General features: G+C 34.1%; 1 protein-coding gene across 3 annotated transcripts; it reads right to left on the reverse strand.

The window, feature by feature from the left end:
- Positions 1-64: 64 nt before the first annotated feature.
- LOC110724190 (chaperone protein DnaJ 1) lies at positions 65-22,227 on the reverse strand. 3 transcript variants are annotated; one of them, XM_021903592.1, is made up of 11 exons: positions 20,374-22,227; positions 16,274-16,336; positions 11,118-11,213; positions 9,963-10,066; positions 7,914-8,109; positions 6,251-6,426; positions 5,640-5,769; positions 3,488-3,648; positions 2,771-2,847; positions 2,590-2,674; positions 65-356 (listed from the first exon to the last, which is right to left on the reverse strand). In XM_021903592.1, exons 1-11 carry the CDS (start codon positions 20,653-20,655, stop codon positions 134-136), a joined length of 1,593 nt encoding a protein of 530 aa, XP_021759284.1. In that variant the 5' UTR covers positions 20,656-22,227; the 3' UTR covers positions 65-133. The 3 variants fall into 3 exon arrangements, with proteins under 3 accessions (XP_021759284.1, XP_021759283.1, XP_021759285.1); XM_021903591.1 differs by having other exon boundaries at positions 65-359; positions 20,374-22,222; XM_021903593.1 differs by lacking the exon at positions 20,374-22,227 and adding an exon at positions 16,709-20,338 and having other exon boundaries at positions 65-359.
- Between the last annotated feature and the right edge of the window lie 1,404 nt (positions 22,228-23,631).

A 23,631-nucleotide genomic window follows, 5' to 3' on the forward strand; every position in this document is an offset into this window, starting at 1 on the left:
CAAAAGTGAATAACAATATGGACCACATTATCCACCTTTTGCGAGTTTCGACACTTACGGAGTATAATATAAAGGGACTTCTGGCTCTCCTCCCATAAAGATCAACATGTAGCAAAGCAAAACATTTGTACATTCAATGCTTCTTTTTAACAGGATTAGCTGCTGTGAATTGAGTAGTTGAATTTGTTTGGATGGATTTCCTATTACTAGATCTAGTTGCTACAGTAAAGATACATGTAAACAAAAATACAGCAAAACACGAAAATGATATTGGAGGATTCAGTTTGCCACGGTTGCATAATGTGGACGTCATTCCCAAAGTTGCAGATGAAAAACCAGTTCGTGACTGCCGTTCTCTTCTGTACCATCAAGAGAAAGAAAACAATCAACCAGCCATTTATTTTAGCTGTTAGCCATAGCAAGTTAATTAACACACGTAGACACACAGCTGAACAAGTTAAGCTACCAATCAGAAAATAGAGGCAGCAAAAGTTTAGCCTTACCCAATTATGAATGGAGTATTCCACAGTTAGGAAAATAAACGAAGAATACAACAGAATAGAGGACAATAAAAGAAGACAGTTGAAATTAAGAGAACAGTATAATCACCTTTTTAGTAAACAACAGAATAAGTGAAGAAGGCAACAATATGGAGGACAAAACATATAATCACCTTTATAGTAAACAACAGAGTAAGTGAATAAGAAGAAGACAACAGAATGAAGTACAAAAAGAAAGGAGAAAGTTGAAATTAAGAAACTATATCTTCCCTCTTCAGGACAAGTAACACAATCAATTGCAGTAAATATCTCATTAGTATACCCTCTTTCTTTCATAGATTGATAGCAACACTTTCCATTTCCATTTGTACCAAAAAAATTAATACAATTTTTTTAAATGGACTCACTAATTTATGAATAAAAAAGACCTAATTTATTGTAGTTATTGCTATTATACTACTCTCTCTGTCCCACATTAGTTTAAACACTTCTCATTGAAAAAAACTTAAGATGTGGTAGGGTTATCAATTGTAATTTTAACGAAATGGTAATGTGATAAGAGTTAAGTGGATATTTGTATTGTTATTTTAATAAAAGGTAGGAGTAAAAAGGACATAGTGGGCCAAAGGAAAGGTAAGATAATAAAAAGGACATCTGGTAGAACCTTACAACCAAAAAAAGTGTTCAAACTATACACGGGTGAGAATAGAAAGAGTTCAAACTATGTCAGGATGGGTGAGAATGGAAAGTGTTCAAGTATTCGGGAAAGAAGGGAGTATTTCTTACCTCTCCATTTTTAAACCAGTATATCCTTTCATTTCATATTTGTTTTCCCATTAAAATAGCAAAATACTCAACCACTTCCATTTCCTTTTGTTTTGCCCCCCTTTTTTTGTGGACGTCCCCAAAAAATTTGTTCACACTAAAGTGACCACAAGGGATCAGCACTGTACTCAAACATTCAGCACATCTGCCCCAGCAATTTCTCCGCATTGATTCCAGCCAACAAACCCCCTTTTTTTTTACGAGTAAACAAAAACTAATGGCCCACAAGCCAGATCTCTTAAACACTTCCTCTGTTTTCCTTTATTTGCAACACGCCTTTATGGCACGCACTTTAAGAAAGAGATTAAGTAATGTAAACGAATAAATTAATCTAAATCATTTCTACACGTAGTACCTCTAATCAACTTCTTAAAAAGTGGGCCCAAAGGCTGTGTTGCAAATAAAAAAAAAAGAGGAAGTACTTGTTAAGATTATTCTAGAACTAATGGAGTATGTCAACAAATTTAAATTGTTGTAAAATAATCTCTCATTTACAGATACACATTAATACTAAGTTTAATGTTTAACAGAACACCGGTATCCAGATTATTACATATTTTCTACGTTTTTTGTTGCAGGTTCTTGCAGCATGTGTTTCCCTACCCTTGTTTCTATACAACTACAAAGACAATTTGAAGCCATACAATTTCTAATAATAACAATAAGATATAAATAAATTCGACAAGCTAATGTTATTACTACTTCCATTAAGTAATATGTGCAACTTTTGCCAAAAAAAGGATACTTCACATTTGCAACTCTAACAAAAGCTCAGTTTAGGTAACCAAAATAGAAAAAGAATAAAATAAAAATAAAAAATAAAATAAAAAATAAAATAAAAAATAAAAAATAAAAAAAATAACCAATATTGCAGCTATCATAAAAAGAAATATAGGTTTTTTTTTTTTTTTTTTTTTTGATAACCTGAAACTGATGCTAAAAATCCTTTTTTTTCATAAAAGAAAAAAAAAAAAAATAGAGATCCAGATGTCGGTATTAATCCTAGAAAAATAGACTATATAACATTAAGCATCTGCAATAACCAACAACCTACAGGTCTGTCACTGCACATCATGTGAAATGAATTAATTTGAAAAAAAAAATGGGCACTGAAGCAAACTTACAGCGATAAAGGAATTTTAATGTGATATAAAATAATAACATACACAAAGCAACAAAGCAAATGTGTCACTAGCAAAATAAATAAAACTAAGCAATTACATCGAAAGGGAAAAAATCACAGAACTACAGCCAACAAACTTACCGAAACAATTGTCCTACTGACTTCCATAATGATCTCCCAGGAATTCCTCTCTGGTTTAATTTGTGTACAGTCTGTCTGCTATTATCTGTAACACGTGGAATAATTTAAGCATACAATCATTTAAGACAGAAAGAAACAATAATCAACACGTAGTGCAGCATTCACATTACTGAGCTTTTACCATCAATAGAAGTTGAGAATTCTTCAGAAGATGCCTGGAGAGAAGCCAACTCTTCAACCAATTCCCTTTCTCTGTCACTGCCATCAATAATTACTTGGTTAAGATACACTTTTAATCCTACGGTTTTACCAGTATAGCACTGAAGACTTCGACATTCATAACAACTGAAATATAGAGAAGGGAGCATCTAGGGCTACAGTATAGATCAAAGGGTTAGATTGTCTCGGTATATACTTTCAAAAGATTTTTTTGTATATATATATATATAATTTAAGATGTTCACAGTCAAAGTTATGCACTGATAAACATAAAACTCCAAATAGTGAAAAAATCCCCCATTCTCCTGTACATTACATACTTACAATTTAGGGAAAGGAAAAAAGGGAAGAAAAAAAGGCCCACAACGGTTGGTAAAACCTTATGAAGAGTAATAAGACCCTACATAAATCTCATAGCTGGAAAACTACACAAATAAAAATGGAAAGAAAACTTATAAGTGTTATAGTAAAGCAACTAACATATGTTCCCTAAGAAAATTCTCATTATATTTTAATTTAATTATGAAGACATTATGATAATGCTACATATATCAACTAACAACTAAAAAACATACAAAAATAAAATAATTAAAAATTTAATTGTTCCCCTGTACTGCTGAGCAATTAAAAAAAAATCAAGGGTTGGGGGAAGAAAGGGTGGATTACGACGACACCAAACCTGATTCTTTTGGGGATTTGAATGTCCACAATAAACACATGATCACCCCTTCCAGAGCGCTCATTAGGTTTTGGAACTCCCAAAGATTGTAATTTTACAACATCTCCAGGCTGAATTCCAGAGGGAATATAAAGTTCCTTCAAACCCTCAACAGTTTCCACCTGATGTTGGTCAACATATTAGCATTGTAGTGAAAAATTAACATAGCTACATGCCTACTGAAAATATTTACATCCTTCTAATTATATAAGTTTAAACATGATTCTATAATAAGAAGCAGAGAAAATCTGGAAATGATCAATACAGTAAATTTTATACTTCCTCTGTTTTTATTTAATTGCAACATAGCCTTGTGGCACCCATTTTGAAGTCGAGATTATACAACGTAAACAGACAAAATAAATCAAAATAATTTTAACCCATGGTACCTAATCCTTCACTAATCCCGGTGTTAAAATTACTTTGATAAAATCATTCGTTTACCTATCACCTCCTAAAAATGCATGTCTAAAGGCTGCGTTGCAAGTAAAAGAATATGGAGGAAGTAAGACATTGCTTTGATGGTGGGAGATAAGGATGATACAAAAAGTTGTATACTGTAAGATGGAAGATTCACTAGTAGAGCAAGTAGAAAGTTGAAAAATGGGGATGTTTAAAAAAAGCTGAGGGAGGCCAAAGATCACTTAGGGGCAGGGAGGTAAGACCTGATACAAAGAAAAAGGTTTACATGAGCATATAGCATTCAAGACAAGGGAATAGAAGGAGAAGAAATGCGTCGAACGTTGGAGATAAACTCCTGGTTCATGTAGCCAGTCCCATCACATTGGGATTAAGGCTCTAGTAGTTTCTTTCAGTTTCTATGCCACTTAGTTTGCTTCCAAACCAAACAACTCAATCAGAAAGCTTGAATCAGATAGGCACTCACAGATTTAAGCAGATTACCTAGCAGTGAACAAAAGAGAGCGCCTTAGGCATTGAGGCGCTAGGAGATTAGGGCAGAGCATCTTTTTTTCTCTAGACGAGGCACATTCAAAGAGGCACACCCGAGGCGTAATTCTCTTTTGGTCCCCACCCTATAATTTTTCTTACTTTTTCTCTCTCTTACTAACTATACTTGTATTATAAAAAATTCTCTTTTGGTCCCCACCCTATAATTTTTCTAAGACTCCGTACATACCCTAGTGTTGCAATTATTATGAAACGAAGGGAGTATATCAATTTGGATTGCGAAGTGATGATTATCGCTTTTATCATGTTATTCCTCTTAAAAATTCACTAAGTAAAACTTGTTCACTGAGCCATGGAGGTTGGTAAAATTAGTGCACATCTGTTTTATAGAACAGGGGATTATATGAGTAAATTAGCATAGTAATGGGGCTAATACTACCCAAAGACAAAGTTTAATTGCTATGAACCAAGCCCAACAGCCAGCCCATAAGCCACAGCAGCCACTCAAGGAGTATATGCGAAGGCACAATCAGCAGCACAGAGGACAAGCAAAGCAGCAGCGTGACAGCAACAACAAGACAAAACTGACTCACTAGGGATTGTGGAGTCTGAATTTCTGTGAAGGCCACATAGGCAGTACATGCCAAAATCAATGATTATATTAGGGTAATTTGTAAAAAAGGGATTGCTTGGTATATATAGGAGAGGGTAGGGTAATAGAATGGCATGTGGATTTTGATGTTAATCTTAGAGTAGTAGGTAGCCGTAGCAAGTTCCAAGATTCAATCTTTAAATTAGCCTTCCTTCCTTAGCTTTACCTTGTAGCTACTATTACAATTTTAATCAAAAAAAATTACAAGCTTTTCTCTCATTTTATTAACTTACTGTTACATTGAGCAACTTGAGATCCTAGCCTAAAGCATTAATCTCTTCCTAGTCTTGTTGGTTTTTCCTTGCAATCTGTTTGTAATTCATTTCAGCACTTTTTTTTTTTGAAGTATTGTAATTTCTAACAAAATTTGTTGACTACTTCATTAACATTTCCAGACAATTATTTTTAATAGAGGAAATTCATCAAACAGAAATGAAATCATTATCCTACATACATAGAAAGATTGAAAAATCAATTACATATAAATTTCCCCTAATCAGATAACTTAGCATATATACACAGCCAACACAGGTAGGAAAATAATGTACGTACCTTGACCACAGTCCCCAATATCGCCTCAGTATAACTTATCTTGACTCTAGAGAATAGATTGAGACCTTCTCTCCAAATTCCATGTTTTTTTTTAATATGGAGTACCAAGTACAGATCTCCACGAATACCCCTGCATTAAAAGAACACCAAAACCTTTATGTCAACCCAGCACTCTCTTTAATTTTTCAGCATTGGCATCAATATGCCAATCCACTCCAATCCTAAACTTCCCAGTCCCCTGAACATCAAGAATGCAAGACCACATTAGCAAAACTGTTAAGTACAGCAGAGCACATGAACAAGAAACCACCAAGCCATATGTCTTCTTTCACCAAATATGCCAACTACCTGTTTTTCAGTTAAACTCAAGAGTTTTGAATCAAAAGAGATGATACCTAAAGATTTCATCACAGACTGGTAATACTTGTACCTAAATTATTTTTTCCACATATTAATCGGTGACAGTATATGGTTCCCTTTCTATATTATCTTATAGGCAAGTAACATGATTTCCTAGGTTCACCACTCAGGGCACTCACCCGTAATTATATCAAAACTAGACGGAGAAAATAAAATAAATATGATTTAATACAGAAAAGGTAAAGCTGGACCTGTTTCTATCTATGTTACCCTCTCCTCGTAGTTGCATTGTAGCCCCATCATCAACACCTGGTGGGATATCTACATCAAAGGTCCGCTTGGATCTTATGCTCCCTCGACCACCACACATTGTGCAATTATCTGTCACAACCTTGCCATCTCCTGCACAACTTAGACATGTAGACACCTACAAAATGAACATAACACGCCAGCTTCTAGGGGACAAGAACATAATCTCAAATTTGGATGAGCTACTGCTTACCAAAAACATATCAAATGCTTGTAATACACACTCACATTAAAAAACTAACCAACATGATGATGCGAGAACTGACAATACAGCATAAGCTTTTTGTGCAGTTAAGTCTACAAAGTAAATATCAAACAATCAAATTTAGATGCAAACAATATAGATGGATAAGCCCTTTAAACCCCCGGCTACAGGACTCAGTGAAGCCCAGAGCTGCAGAGGCATCAAAGGTACTCAAATCAAGATTATTAGATCAGGTCATTACACTAACATAGCCTATGCCATCTGGATAGTAATTTCAAACTATTTACCGCATGTAAGCTTGCATTAATAATAAGGTATTCATAGACACAAAAATATGATTTTATACTAGCCATTCAGCTGCCAGCAAGTACGATAAATATTCCTAATCAAGAAAAAGGTTCATTTATTTTGGTCATCTCGTTCTGAATTCAATGAAATACATTTACGTCTTAATTTCAAGAAGTTACTTTGAAGTCATTTTTCAATATGACCAAGCTTTACAGCAAAAAAAAAAAAAAAAAAAAAAAAAAAAAAAAAAAAAAAAAAAAAAATCAGAGTTACAAGACAGTTTGTTAGAAACTATTATTAAATTCAAGGTTATTCTAGGGAATGTTGTGAGGGTTATTTTGAAGGATGGCCTATAGCTAACATGGATAATTTTCCAATAATAAAATGATTCGAGGGAAATTTCTACATTTGAGACCCTACTTCAACTATATTATTTGGACATTTGTAGCAGTCATTACCAGCCATTAAAGCATGGTTCTAAATTTAGCATCATCACATAGACAAATATATTATTATATTATATTCTAGATAAATAAATCTAGTGCACATGGCGGCTGCTTCAAGTGAATTCTAGGGATGCACATAATATAGCCTTAACTCCAGAGAGGCTGGTTTTAACAGTCCCTTGTTTAAAAAATTGCATAACATGAACTGCCTGTAGTAGTCCACAGACCAGAACAAATAATAAATAAAAGACAAATCAGATTTTTTGTCATCCATTAATGCAGAAAGTCACCTACCAGTCACCTACCAATGAAATTCAAAATATCCAGTCATAATAATAACAATAACAATAACAATAACAATAACAATAACAATAATTTATAAAAAATCAATAAATAAATAAACCCTAAATATGTGTCCTTTCTTATAAACTTTTGACCCAGATCTCAGCAGCTCAACCCCTCTACTATCTCAAAGAAACAATCAACAGACAAAAGAGAGCATGATGTCTAATGAACTATCTCATAATGGATATAACTGTTACCTGTAGGTGCAAAATAATTTACCATTAAGTAACAAAAAATATACTGGGTAGCTGTGAAGTTGTATATATTTACAAAACACAAATCTGAACCAGCTAATTAGTTACCACAAAGTTGCAGTGATACCTGAGAAACTACACCAAATGGTGTTCTCTGACTTTTCATAACCCTTCCTCTGCCTCCACATTTGGTACATGATTTGATGCAATGGGTCGATTTAGCTCCTGTACCACCACATACATCACATGTCTCCAAATAGGGAACTTCAATTTCTTGCTTTCCCCCAAACACTGCTTCTTCGAAGGTCAAATTAAGATCAGACCTATAGAAGAAAAATAAAATCGTAGGGTAGTAAACAGCAGACACTCTGATAGAAGGAAAAAGACAACCCAAAAAAGAGGTGGACGTTATACTTTGCAGATAGTCTTTTAAATGCACCAATATCTGAATCAATCAATTGTCAAATGTGAAGGTCATACTCAAAAGTCAAAATTGATAACAGACCCTGATATCAGTGGCCAATTATGCAAGCCAACAAACCATCACTGCAATCAAAGACAATGTCATGCATGTCAGAGGCATCTTTTTCTCCTCCATTCTGCCACGATCCAAAAACTGGGCTCACATTTACAATATACTGCATTGACTTAATAGATCATGACTAAACCCGACAAAAAGTGAATACTTTCCTAAATCTTAACTTACTACATATTTTGGTTTTCTCAGTTTCCCCATAAAAATCTGTATACCTAGGTCTTCCAGGGTTCCAATCTAATTAGCTTCCCAAACCCTATTTTCTGACTCACTAATCCAACTGTCTAGTCACTATCTGCTAGAACCTGGAACAGACAGAGCACACACAATGCACAACACAGAATAATAGAGGCAGTAATGGGGGTATGTTGTATTGATAAACCAGGGAAGTTAACCAATACAGCTCTCCTTCTTTTGAGAGGAAGGAATCTCTCCAGACTACTCACTTCATTCAATAATTTTCAGCATAACTTCTCTATTACAAAACTCCTATATATAATCAGTTACTCAGTATCTAGCCTCTTCCACAGCTAAGAATAACAAACTTATTCTCACAATTACTAAAATACCCTGAAACCCATAACAAACTTCCTAACAGAATTTCCCACCCATCATCAAGTTGCTAGAATCTTCTTCTTGGGCTTCCTTCGAGCATATGTGATTAAAGGCCTAGGCTGACCCCTTGCACTATCCTATAGATGGTAAGCTCAACAATCAGCAGGAAATGTTAGAAAGGGATGACAAGACTCCCAGGTGCACATTCTTATCATATTTGTGTCATATAATGTCAGCATCTCACATCAAGGTGGTTGCTTTATAGCAGATTTCCTTTCATGAAATAATTTAAGTATTTCCCAAATGGCAAAATTTCTTACAAGAATGATGGTTCACTCTAGCAACTAAGTGCATCATGTTGTTAGAAACAGACTGCAGACAATGTGCTGCTAGATTAATCACAGCGTTCTGGAAAATTGGAAAAATGAAGGGTCCCCATTGTTCTACTCTATGATGTTCAAAGACTTCATAGAGGATATTCTAATTAAGAAATGATATACAATTATCTACAGACACTAACTTAATATAAAGATCAATTTATTGAAATTACAAACATAAAACTTTACAAAGGTTACCCTTAAGATTGATTTGAACAATAAGATAGGAGGAGATAAATTAGTCTACAACATAAACCAAATTGCAGTTAGTCCTTCTAATTTGAACAATATGATAGGAGAAAATAAAGGAAACAAGATTGAACAAAGATAACCATGAAAAGTTGTTCCTTCTAACTAAGCAAAACCTCAGCGTAGTTTTCATTTCAAATATAAAGTATGTTTTATCAAAATTTCAAAAGACCTGACATCAAGACTTATATAGCAAAAAATAAATACGAAGTATATAAATAAGTAAATTGCAGTAGTAGTTGAGGAGACAAACTGCAGATAACTTTGACGTTAAAAAATTATGTTTTCAGCCATAGGGAATCAATTAAAGCAAGTGCAAGCAATAATCCTAACTGGTCCTACCATGACATTTATAGAGCTAATTCGCTAAAGGCTGAATACAACATTATTCCCAAATTCGAAAGCATCTCTTAATTAATGCTTAAAAGGAAATACCCATGTAGTAATTTGCAACAATTACCAGATATCAAGATTAAGCTTGCTTTTGCTTCTACCCATGCCTCGACCTCCAAAAAATCCATCTGCTTCACCAAATATTGAATCAAAGACTTGAAAAGGGTCCACCTAATTAAGGAACAAGTAAAGGTACAAGAAACAAGTAACACGTATTGATTAGGAAAATTATAAAAAATAAAATTAAAAAATAAATAAAATAAAATAAAAAGAGAGATAATTTACATTAAGAGTTTACTCTAATGTTAGATCACTAGTAATCCCACTCATGGGGGACCCAAGTAGAAAAACTTAAGACAAACAACCCATGATGTTTGTTCTAGGAAACTCTAAGGAAGGTTATGGGGATTCTGATGAAGAGCTTAGAAGTAAAAACCAAAGATGATAAAATCAAAGATACTTTTCCGGACACTTTTTCAGGTAGCTGTGCTTTAGTATCTTGGCTTAATCATCTATGGTTTTAAGCTGACAATGAGTTCAGAATACTAGCTGAAAGAAGGGGGGGGGGGGAGGGCAACAAATTCCAAATAACAATTATAGGATAACTTTCAATGACAATAATTATAGTAATTATGCTACTTCTAAATTTGGGCCTGTAAGTTTTATTGTATTGGTTATGGAACAACTTTATTATTGGTAACTGAACTTTTTATATGAATGTGTTTTTATTGTGAATTTCAAAGGCAGGTATGAAGAGCCACATATTTTTTGCTCAGACATTCTTTTTCTTTTTAAAATTTTATGATGCATATTGACTTGCATAAGTTAAAGAGATTGCTTATCCATACAAAATGAAAGCCCCTACATGTAGAGGGTGAACCTAGAAGTGAGTGGATACATAGGTAACTGACTATGCATCCTAATTTGTGCAAAGAACTAAGTATTAATGAGTATATCATCATAACCTTGTTCACTTGAAGGGAAAATTTACTATTATCAAATGGTTGATTTACACACTTTAAGAAATGACCGCCAACTATAACTTGAAAGAAAATGTACATGTCTACAATATCAAAAATAAATAAATAAAATCAAACCACAGTATGTGTAGATATTGTATCACACTCACACATCCAATATCCCCTTAACATAAAGTGACCATATCAAGAAAGTGTAGCAAACTAGCTAACATAAGCAAAATTATATTACAACTAAATCTTACTTCTTGGGCATCAAAGCTTGGACCCATCGACTCTCCTTGCAAACCTGCTTCACCAAAACGGTCGTACAATTCTCTCTTCTCTTTATTTGAGAGTATCTACAAAAAATAATTTCTTAAGTATTTGTAAGTGTTTATTCCAAACTCTACATTTTTTTCCATGAAACACATACATAAAATCAGATAAATGGATATAAAGAGCTACTTCCTCTGTTTTTAATTACTTGCATCCATGTGGCATGCATTTTGATTTTTAGGTTGAGATTATACAATGTAAACAACAAGTTTAATCAAAATAATTTTAACACATGGTACCTAATCCTTCTCTATTCCTGGTGTTAAAATTATTTTGATAAAATCATTCGTTTACCTTTACTAACCACCTCCTAAAAGTGCGTCCCTAAAGGTTGTGTTGCAAATTGATATTATGATATAGAAATCATGTTAGGATGTTTTTCCTAGCATCATATTAGGATGCTTTTCTTAGTATCATGTTTAGGGTAAAGAATAAGTTCCTTAAATCAATTATGATTTCTATGATACTTCCTATTTTCTTTCCTAATATCATGTTAATATCATGTTAGGGCTAAAGATTTTATTTTTATGTTGCTTAGTGACATGCTAGAGTTTGTTATTAATCTTGTTAGTATCATGCATAGGATCTTGCTATTATTATTATGCTTTATTTTTAACATGAACATGATTATTTTAATTATGATTGTAATTATTGTTATTATTTTGATTATTATTATGTTGATTGATATTATATTATTTATTGTTATTGCTTGATCACGCCTTTTATGCATGTTTAAAGGGAATTGGTACTTGTAATCACGCTTAATAAGATAATTAATAATCTTGTTTAGGGTTAATATGATTATAATTCAAGCGATCGCCAATAATAGATTTATTTGTGCATTAACATTCAACCAACATAGATTAAACAGGTTTAGGGTAAACCAAATGATTGCATGCTAGTCAGAAAGCGCACATGAATACGAGAAGAATAAAGTAGATGTCTATTATTAGGGCAGGTTCAATCTCTTTTAGGTTGGATTTGTACCTTCATCCCCGAACTTTCAGTCTTGGTTCCAGACCTATTGGAGTTAACAATCTCCTGGATCGTTAAGGGGTGTAACCTTCACCCTATGAACAGTTTACAAGTTCCTAAAACTTATTAGCGACTTTTTTGCTCTAGCTTCCTTCCCTTTGGACGCCACCATGCTTAAGTGTATGATCACAGTGGGGTTCAATTTTGGGGTAATGCTTGAAATATTCCCTACACTATCCGAAGCAATATGGCACTTTGTTCACAAATTACGTCCAATATTACTGCCTACTCCAATATCAATGGTGCTAGCCACATCTCTAAGCCTCAATTCAGGATAGAAGGAACATAAAAAGACTTAAAGGGAAAGAAAAAAAAAAAAAAAGTGGGTTCTCTTCTCAAATCAAAGGTAGAAGTCGTAGCACACAAACACTTAATACTAACCTAGTAAATGGAAATGCAAAATAAGAGCATAATGCAAGTAGCTAGAATTACATGGTGCAAGTAATATAGATTTGATTGCATTCTAAAAATCTACTTCGTTCCAAATATTTAATTAATTAACTGCCACATTCAACCACATAATTATTAAATTATACAAGAAGAATGCCATGATATACCCATTAAAATAATATGTCATGTCAATTAGTTCAGCCCTTTGGGCATTTAATTTTAAAACTTAACTGTAAATGCATAAAAACATTTATGGGATAAAGTAACAATGAATACTAAGTTAAATTTTTAAAAAGTATATATACTCCCTCCATATGTTTCTCTTGTGCACGAATAACAATGTAGAACTTTGACTTCAATTAGTATAAATTATAACAACTAATATTACTAAACTATTAATTAAGACAATTCCAACAATTACCCACAAAACTATATTTATTCTTATGTATAAATCACAAAGACAAGTCAAAGTGAATCACAAAAATATATTTATTCTTATGAATTGTGCAAAAATTCAAAACGTTTTACTGATTTAAATGCGAGGGAAGTTTATAATCATGACATGTCATTGAGGTGAATTTTCTCCTGCCACTCCACCCTATCCAACACTATATTTTCCTCGATCCCCACAACACTCATGTCACTCTCAATCACCCTCTTCCAAGTTTTCTTAGGTCTTTCCCTACCTCTCGCGATCCCAACACTTTGCATGTCTTGGTCTCTTTCTACATGGCCTAACCATCTTAAGCCTAATCTTGTAACCAATCGATGTAACCCTACTGTCTTCCTAATTATCTCATTCCACAACTGAGCCTTACTTGTATAGCCACACATCCATCGCAACATACACATCTCCGCCACATTCATCTTATGCACGTGACAATGCTTTACGGCCCAACATTTTGTACCATATAACAAAACAGACCTTATTGTCGTTCGGTAGAATTTCCCCTTTAATCTTCAAGGCACGCAGGATCACATAAAAAACCCATCGCAATCTCTCACTTCAACTAATCTTATGAGTCTCATCTCCATCCAATTCTCCATCCTTTTGAATAGTAGATCCCAATTGAAAAACCTCTAGACAATCTTCCCATCAAAGATGATCACCCCTACCTCACTGTTTCTCACACCGCCAAACTTACATTTCAAATACTCTGTCTAATTTTTGCTCACCTTCAAGCCACGGGACTCCAAAGTTCATCTCCACAATTGCAACTTATTTTCCACACCTTCTTTCGTATCACCCATTAACACAAAATTGTCAGCAAAATAATATCATCCCTAAAAAGTAGGATTTTGCCTTATCACATGGAGTTTAGCATGGTCAAATACTTTGATTCAGTTTCTATATGATCAATTCATACGGGTAATTAAAATAGCAATAAAAATAAAACTATGGTGGGTTTCGCGCTGCCAGTCCCAAACCTGGATAAAGGATAAAGGTTACGATAAGCTAGTGGCAGCAATGTAAAACTTTGACACATCACATGACAATATGACATGAGCCAAAATGATTAAATAATAGTAAATAATAAATAATTACATGTTATATCTTTATTTTTTGTCTCATTTACTTTATGAGTGGTTATTAAATCACATAGAATATTTAGGGAGAAAATACAAGTTTATAACCTAGATAAACATTTAAAGTTTATAAGGAGTAAAATAGTACATTCAAACAGGCATTAAGGGGTAAATAACTTATTTCCTTTTTTATGGCGTTAACCTGCCGTTTCATCAATCAGTAGCTATTTTTCTCTCTTCCTTCATCCATTGATGTTTCACCATTGTTGAAGACTTCAACCCCTACCCCTATAAGGTTAACCATTTCCATAATTTTTATAATTTTTCCTAGGGTTTTTCCTTAAATTCGGCGGCGAAGCTGGATTTTAGCCCGTAAAGGTGAAGATATCGAAGTCGGATTTACAAATAAATGGAGGAACAAAAATGGTAAAGACACCAAAGGTACGAAAAGCTGAGAAGGTGAAAAAGTAGATCACCCAAATCTCGAGCCAAGCAATTTGTTTTAGATATCTGATAGAAAGTTTTAGCTTCATTATTTGTGGCAACGAAGGTGAAGGTGGTAGTACCAACCTTTCATCTTCTCCAACAGGTTCTACGGAGTAGTAGTTAGTCTTCTTTTTTTTGGTTTTTTTTTTTCTGAAATAATGATGCAGTGATGCTAGGTCCGTGAAATCACGCCGTTTATCTCTTTAGTGTCATTCATTTAAGCCAGCTATCTAAAAAGGGGAGAAATTAGTAATTTATTGATGCAGCATGAATATCAAGACAATTTAATTACAAGATTTCCATAAGATAAACATCCAAAGTTTATCAAGGTGATAAACCTTGCTGGCTCATATCTAGGATCACATCTTCTGATTAGAACCCCTCCGCATATAAATTTATGCCTTTTGGAATCTTGAGAGATTCTATGGAAAATAAAATCTAATAATTAACAATTTTTTGTACTTCAAAACATAGTCAGATCTTTTGCTAGATTCATTTCGATTTTTAATTTCCAAATTTGTGTTTTTTTTTTTTTTGGGGTTAACAAATAGCTTGAAATTTTTTACTCTCTCCATGTTTTAATAAGTGTTACACTTTAACCGGCACATAGTTTAAGGCAATTATATTAACTTAAATAAAATAAGAGGTAAATAAGGTAGTTAGAGTATTAAAAAATAATAAAAGAAAGACAGTGGGGTAAATTGATTATTTAAAAGTAATGAATGTGAAAGGTTAAAAAAAATTAAAAAAAAAATAGTAGTGGTTTGTGTGAGGACCATGAAAGTAGAAAGATATTGTAACACTTATTAAAACAAGAAGTAATTACAATATTACAATTAAAACTGTGAACAAGTTTTTGGAAACAGAGGGAGTGACTAATATTTTTGATTTTTAAATATACATTGAAGCTTTTGTAATGGTCCCAAAAAAACTACGTCCATTTCTATTACTACTCACTTTATCTTATTCCATTTTTGCCAAACCTCCTTTATTATTTTACACCACTTACTCAACTATGATAACACCTTTTCACACACTTGCCTTTTTACTTACATCCACTTGCCTTTTTACTTACATCCACTTGCCTTTTTACTTTCTCTTTCTTACTTTATTCACCTTTTTCTTACACCCACTAAACTTTTTCAAAATTCATTATGTATACATGGTAACTAAGTAAATAAACAATTAATAAAAAATTATAAAATAAAGGTATTACGTCATTTTATACTTTATGTTATGGAAACTAAAAGCCATAGTACTTGCCTCTGTCTGATCAAAAAGCTCTCACAAAAAATAATTAAATGAGCCAAGTATATGACAGTGATAAATTTTCTCTTTATTTTTCCCAGCTAGTATATTTACTTGTACTTGCTAAAACTAAAATTAAATCAAATGTGATTTTCTAAGTAGTTACACACAAGACAAACAAGTATTAGACTCTTAAACACCTTCAACTTTCTTCACTAACAAAATTGCTCTGTCAAAATTTTCACTAACCAGCCTATATTTCCCAAAGCAACTATTAACATTTTCATCACAGACAAAGAATCAGGAAAGCAAAGCAACAAAGAGCCCAAGACACAAAATGAATTATATTACCAATATAGGTAAATAAACTGAAGGGAAGTAACATGCAGAAAAGTACCTCATATGCAGCACTTATTTCTTTAAATTTGTCCTCCGAACCTGGAGTTTTGTCTGGATGGTACTGTTTAGATACAGAAAAATCAGTACTCGATTAGAGAAATATGCTGCAGCAACATCTGACATAGCAGAAAATATATTTGAGAAGAGGAGTCTAATATGCTACCATGATGGTACTGATGACACAAAAAGGACTAGATCGAGGTAACTCAGACAGTGATAAATGTTTCAAATCAAGTTAAAAATTTACCTTTTAAAAGTGTCTAGCCACATATAATACAGTCTGATTGCTAAAACAGAGTCTAGCTATCATTTTACATATGGACCGATCTTACTTACACTGTTATATATTTAGGCCACAGTGAACTTTGGTAAAACTAAACACCGTAGTTGTGAAAATATATAGGTTAGTCTGAACAAGCCGTTATATCCTTACCTGTTTACCTTCTTGTTTTGCCTGTGGAAAGACAATAAAACACTTTTTCTTGCAGTAATACAGTGGATTTTCTTTGTTAAAGGCTCTCATAGTTTGTCTGGATTTATCGGATTACTCTTTTAACTGTTTAAATCATCAGCAAGTACAGAAGATGAGGTCTGGGAGACCAGGAATTGGGGCAAATTTTGTGATAAGCTATGCAGTCTGTTGTTAAGATGGCACTTTGATTTGAGGAGCATGATCATATTTATTGTGGCTGGTAGTTTTCCTCAACTTTCTTGCACAAAAAATTGCTATCTTCAGTCACGGGGCTTATCATATCTTTGACAGTCACCGGGCTTTCCCTAGTGTTTCCCTTTCTAAGTTAATGTGTGATTAAAGTGTGAAACTTCTATTTTTGAATCTCGGGTTTGGTAGGATTTTGGTCCCCTCATAACTCTTCTGAATTATATTTTAACTTAAACTTGCCTTTTGGCCTGTTCAATGCACAGGATATTACTTAGGATATTTTTCTTGTAATGTGTTGCTTAGTTGTGTTATGCGTCGATTCTGTTTTGTATTCCATCTGTGTTTTTTTTTTAATGCTACAATGCTAACAAAGGAAGTATACAGTCATACACGCTACACGGCTAAGTGCTAACAAAGGAAATATAAAAAATGAAATATTAAGAGCTAAGTTTGAAAAAAAAAATAATGAGGGTGGAAATGTCAAAGAAGATGAAAGGAATCAAATTATATTTTAAGTAATAATATATAAAATGACATATGATTGAAGTTATATTTTACGTTTAAGATGGAGATGAAAAGAATTATTGCACTTCATATGTTTATGTAACGTGCACTATTGTTTTAGGGTATGTTCACATTTATTGGACTAAACTGAACATTTTATGAGAGAAGGAAATTAGGAACTGAACTGAACTGATTAGAGCTGAAGCGAAGTGAAGTGGCCCTTATTATATTATGGTGGAAATGAAACACTTTATATTCGTACTTAAATTTGTAAGCTATGGAATGCATAAAGACTTGAGCATTATTAAACTTTTTGTTTAAAAAAAATTATTTAAGAGAATATAAAAAGGAAATATTAAGAGAGGTGATATGTGGCATATAAGTAAGTTGTAGTGACATGTGGTATATAAGTGATTTGTGGTGACATGTGGTATAAAAGTGATTTGTGGTGACATGTGGTATAAAAGTGATTTGTGGTGACATGTGGCATATGATTAATTTGTGGTTTGTGATTTTAATTACAAAGTATAGATAAAATATTTTTGCACATCAAAACAAGCCAACTAAGAACGCTAGAACAGTCCCAACCTTTATGTATAATAGTTATCAAACACAACTAAAATTACATAATTCCAAGCTTCATTTCTGTTTAAATGCATATTTAGATCAAAAGGGTTACATTACCAAAGAGAAATAGAGCTTGCAAGTGAACTAGACACGAAAAAATTGGGTTAGTGTCAAGGGGCTACGACACGTTTTATTTAACGGGTCAACACGACACGACATAATTAATTAAATAGGTCAAGTTAGTGTTGAAATTCCCAACACGAAATTAACACGACTCAATCTACTTGAGAAAAGAAAAAACCCCAATATTTTATGGATTAATAACAATTATGTAGAATGGGCCTTACACTTTTCCGTATAGCAAACATAATGACATGACACTTCACTGACACGGAACACGTGTCCGGTCCTTCACTTGGCACTCGGACACTTCCATTAAGAGAGGAGAGGAAAAAAGAGAAGAAACATGAAAGAAAAACATATCTGGTTCGAAAACCACCATTAATATAGATAAGATGAAGAGGAGAAAATTGCCATTTATTAGGAGAATTTACCAAGGAAAGAATTATTTTTAAAAAAAATAGGGGTAGACATGATGAAAAATTTAAAGCTTTTGTAATATATAATTTATTTATATATATTTAACTGTGTATTGACGTGTCCCCGTACCCGTGTCCAAATATCGCACAGAGTCCCCGTGTCCTAAAATTCTAGGACACTTGGACATGGATCCGTGTCCGACACCCATTCCCGAGTCCATGTAACATAGCGAATCGGACATGAAAAAAGTGGGTTATTGTCAAGAGTTTCTTATACATTTAATTAAATGAGTCAACACGACATTATTAAATGGGTTGGGTTAGTGTTAAGGTTTCCCGACCCGTTTAACTTCCAGCACGAACATGACAGATGCAACACGTTTGCCACCTCCAGATAGAACATACTTGCTTTATTCATTTGTTATTTTATCATGAGCTTTGGTAAGTCTTTCACACTGCAAAACCAACAGATTTTTTTTTCTGAAAAAGCAAAAGGGCTATTATTGATGCAGTTTGAGAAACTTTGTTGCATAAAATAAATTTCACTATTCGTATAGGCATTAGTCTTCCAATAAGCAAACCTCCTTCAGCCATCTTCAGAGGACGCACTAATCCCACCCCACCAAATGGTCCTCCTCACATCACTAGACCCAAACCACGATATTCCATCATTAACCTCTCAATCTTACTTGCAAAGTTGCATATGCCATAGAAATTCTGAACAGGCATAGATTAAAACTTATATATATAGCATAAATAGACAAACAAGATTGGATGAACAGCATTCCCCCACCAGCACAAAAGCACTGCTTCTTCCACTCATATAGGCCCTTGATGAACCTCAAAGGTTATTTCTCAACTCCATTACTAAATTGCATCATTTTAGTATTTTTACAAAAAAAATTGAGCAACTCAAAAGCCAATTTGCCCAATATTAGATTTGGGTGAAAATATAAAATGCATTCATTATCATCCCTCTCTATTGCGTCCTACCCCATAGCAACCTTTAGATAAGCAACAAGCGAGTGATGATAATGGCAGTATATAAATCCACTTTAGAAAGGGTACTTTACTAGGTGATGGGCATGATTACAAACATGCTAGGGATCCTAAGTTCTTGTTCCTTAATATTAATCAACTACATTTGGAATTCAAATATCCTAACTTAAGGAATGTATAAACTTTTGGAGCACAAACTCAATAGTCATCAGCACCAACACAAAATAATTTCTAATGATGTGCCCGTTTACGTGTTTTGGGATAGCAAAGTAATTCATTTTAGCATAGCCACTTGACTAGTTTAACAGAGCACAAACATTGTTGAGAGGGAAGACAATAAATCCAATGAAATTAGTACTTGTAAATTAAAAGTGCTTCATACAAGTATATGATTGTGGTTCATCCAATGGACTAAATATCTATAATCCCAAAAAGCTTATCATTTCTTCAGTCTTAATACTCTTAACAACAGTCAACTATTAGTATCATCCAGCAAGACATGTTTCACATTCTAAGTTCGAGTTCTAATTCGAGTTCTGAAATATTTAAAGTATTAGTAATAGTATCAGTATGCTATTTGTTCATATAAGATTAAACCCTTTAAATATGGCATTCAATTCCACAAAATACCAAAAGAACCCACAAAAAAAAAAACTTTTAAAATAAGGTGTCAATAAAATGAGTATTATGAGTACTATTATCATAATCCAAATACAAAATACAGCATTATCAAAGATAATCAAAACCTCAATTGCATGCACCAAAAAAATTAGTTAAAAAATTAATTCGACAAAGAAATTGAAAGCAAAATTAAGAGAAAAAGGAAACCTTGCGAGCAAGCATCCGATAAGAGCTCTTAATTTCATCCAAAGTAGCATTTCTACCAACATTCAAAGTAGTATAATAATCAGCTTTTGAGGCTGCTCTAATTACCCCAAATGCTCGGCGTTTGGGGTGAGAGAAACGATTAATTGGGAGTAGAAATTGCTTGTGTTTGAGGAGAATTTGATGAGAAGAATTTGAATTTGAATTTGAAATTGATGGAAATAGTTGGGGATAGAACGAAGGAATTGGGTGTTGGATTAAGCAGCTGAGGTGAAGTGCCTGCATTGCGTTTTGCCACTTCTAAGAGAAGTGGAATTGATTGTTGTTTGTCTTGTGCGTCTTGAAACCTTTTTTTTTTTTTTTTTTTTTTTTTTTTTTTTTTTGAAGAAAGCTAGGCTAGTATTATTTAAATTAAAGGAAAAATTGATTCTAATAATTCCACTTTTGAGCGGTTCGCCATTAATAATCTTACCTTTTGATTATTATTTAATAATCTCACCTTTGGGGGACATCTTCTTTCAATGGTCCCTAACTTGTTGATAACCGGTGTAATAGGTTAACATGCCACATGTTACTTTGTGATTTGCCGAAATTTTCTTATATATTTTTTTTAAAAAAGTAAATATAATTTTTTATCACCCTTATCCTGCTTCTTTATCCTTTTCCCTTCCTTCCTCCATACTTTTCGGTTAAGCAGCCGCAGCCCAATACTCCCCCTGCAACTAGTCACACCACCCTCGAAACACTAAAATCCAGCCACACCCACCCTATAACAGCCCACCTTAGCCACGTCCACCCCGAAACACCGTACCTCAACCTATTCCCACCCCAAAGCGATTCATTTCAGCCCTCCCACACCCCAAAATGCCCAGCCCCAACCTTCCATAATCCCTGAAAAACTCCAGCCCATCCCTTCCCACCTTGAAACACCCCACCCTAACAACAGCGCGTCTAGGGTCTATAAATTGGAGCATCAATTGAAGTTGTTGGTGTCAAATTTCTAGATTAGAGGCCAAAATTATGCCTTTTGGTGGCCGAATTGTTGATTACGGGTGGTTTGAAGGCCAAATTGTTGTCAATTGGAGGTGGATTAGAGTGCAAGGACTATGAAATGGATGAGTTGCGCAGCTGTTGCGTTGTTGAGTTGGTGGCGTGATTGTAGGTGTGGATGTTGGTGGTGAAAAGGTGGTGTGGATGTTGGTGGTGTGATTGGTGATGAGTGAGTTGGGAATAACGAAGGCAAGGGGATTGCATGGTGTAAGGGGATTAATTGGGACAATTGATGTTGATGGTGCCTGATAGTTGGAAATGAAGGGGGATGGTGGTTGGGGAAAGGAGGGCTGGTGTGTGGCTAAGATAAAAAATAAAAGAAAATAAAAAAATTAAAAAAAAAACTTACCCAAAGAACAAGTTACCGGTCATAAGGGACCATTAGAAGAAGATGTCCCTCAAAGGTGGGATTATTAGATAATAATCAAAAGGTGGGATTATTGATGGCGAACCAGCTAAAGGTGGGATTATTAAAATCAATTTTTCCTAAATTAAATTCGAATCCGTGAGTACATATGAGGAAACCTCACTAGGACAATGATTTTCCCACACCTGTTCACAACCGAAAGGTACTAGCTTAGCGAGATGGTGTGCAACAAAGTTACCATCCCGATATACATGAGACCAACTAATCGACTTGAAAGAAGTACTAGCACATAAAATATCACCTAAGACCGAGTCTAAATCAGTGTAGTGGACAACTCCTTTGGTCAGCCTACGTACAAGCATTTGGCAGTCTAGATACTTAGTTGAAGGCTGGAAGCACTGCTTTTGTGTCATGCACAGTAATTTTACTATATTCAACCAATAAAAATTTAGCAAATTTTGTTAATTACTACTTAAAAATAGAGGCTTTGTAAATTACAATCCCTAAAAAAAAAAGTTTTTAATTACTCTCTCTAAAACTGATTAGTTCAAGTGATTGCTACCTTTTTTCCTAATTAGCCCCTAATTAGACAATTTAAGCTCTTAATGATATCATTAGCCAACTATTTTATAACTAATTACTTTTAAATCTTAATTAACTAATTAAACCCTATAACCACCTCCACACCACCATTTCACCACCACCGGCCACCCTCCACCCACTACCAAACCTCGACCACCGCGCGTCGGCACGTACTATGCCTGAAAACCGTGGACAACGCCAACGACACCATTCCTCGAGCCCGGCGACCCCTTACCTCGACCCTGATACTGTTCGAAAAATCACTCTTCTTTCTCTTGATTCATCCCTAATTTGTAAACCCAAACCCTAACTCTAATCCTAATCTCCTCTCTCTCTCTCTTCCAAATTCATTATAACACATTCAATTTCATAGTAAAAATTCTGCAAACATCTTCATCTATCTTCCAATTCTTCCATGGATTGCTCAATTGCAATTTTCAATCATGTTGTGTGCTCAATCGAAACCCTAAATTTTTAATTTAGGAGTTTAAGGGTTTCGACTGGTGGTTAAGGGGAGGAACGAAGTGGAGACGGCTGGTGGTGGGGCGAATCATGTTCGCCGGCTCCGGAGAGGAGGTTTTGGCGTCGGTTAGTGGGGAGGGAGAGTTATTCGAGAAAAGGGTGTTTTAGGGAGGGGAGCAAAGTGGTGGTTTAGGGGTCGGAGTTGAGCTAGGTGGGAAGCATAATGGTGGTTCAGGGGTCACCGTCGATGCGCGGTTTTAGTGGTAGTATTCGCTGGCGCGCGGTCTTCGAGGTGGGGAGCAAGGTGGTGAAGGTGGTGCAGTGGTGGTATAGAGGTTGTGTTAGGGTTTATTTAACTAATCATGACTTAAAAACAACTAATTACAATTTTTTTGGATAATGATATCATTAAGAGCCTAAATCGCCTAATTAGTGGTTGATTAGGGAAAAGGGTAGCAATCACTTGAATTAATCAGTTTTAGGGATAGTAATTAAAAACATTTTTTTGGGGTAGTAATTTACAAAGCCTCAATTTTTGAGGTAGTTATTAAAAAAATTTCCAAAAATTTATAAAGAAATGTATTAAAAATAACACAGATATAATATACAAAAACAACGTAATTATTACACACTCCGTTTTTAAATACTTGCTTCACTTTTCATTTGCGGCAATTTTTAAATAATTATTCTATTTCCTTATTTGAAAAGACTTTACAATATTTAATTCATTTCTCTCAACTAGCAGACCCATCATAAATTAAATTTTATTAATTTCATATTCACTCTCCACCAATTCTCTC

Source organism: Chenopodium quinoa, unplaced genomic scaffold, assembly GCF_001683475.1.
Source record: "Chenopodium quinoa cultivar QQ74 unplaced genomic scaffold, ASM168347v1, whole genome shotgun sequence".
NCBI classification, from domain to species: Eukaryota; Viridiplantae; Streptophyta; class Magnoliopsida; order Caryophyllales; family Amaranthaceae; genus Chenopodium; species Chenopodium quinoa.

Bases quoted from the DNA above. Each gene is read 5' to 3' on its own strand.
- LOC110724190 (XM_021903591.1), bottom strand. From the start codon at position 20,655: ATGCAGGCACTTCACCTCAGCTGCTTAATCCAACACCCAATTCCTTCG. The intron at 10,067-11,117 runs GTAAGATTTAGT...TTCCTTAATTAG, and splicing joins CAAGCTTTGATGCCCAAGAA to GTGGACCCTTTTCAAGTCTT. The intron at 2,675-2,770 runs GTAAAAGCTCAG...CACGTGTTACAG, and splicing joins ATTCTCAACTTCTATTGATG to ATAATAGCAGACAGACTGTA.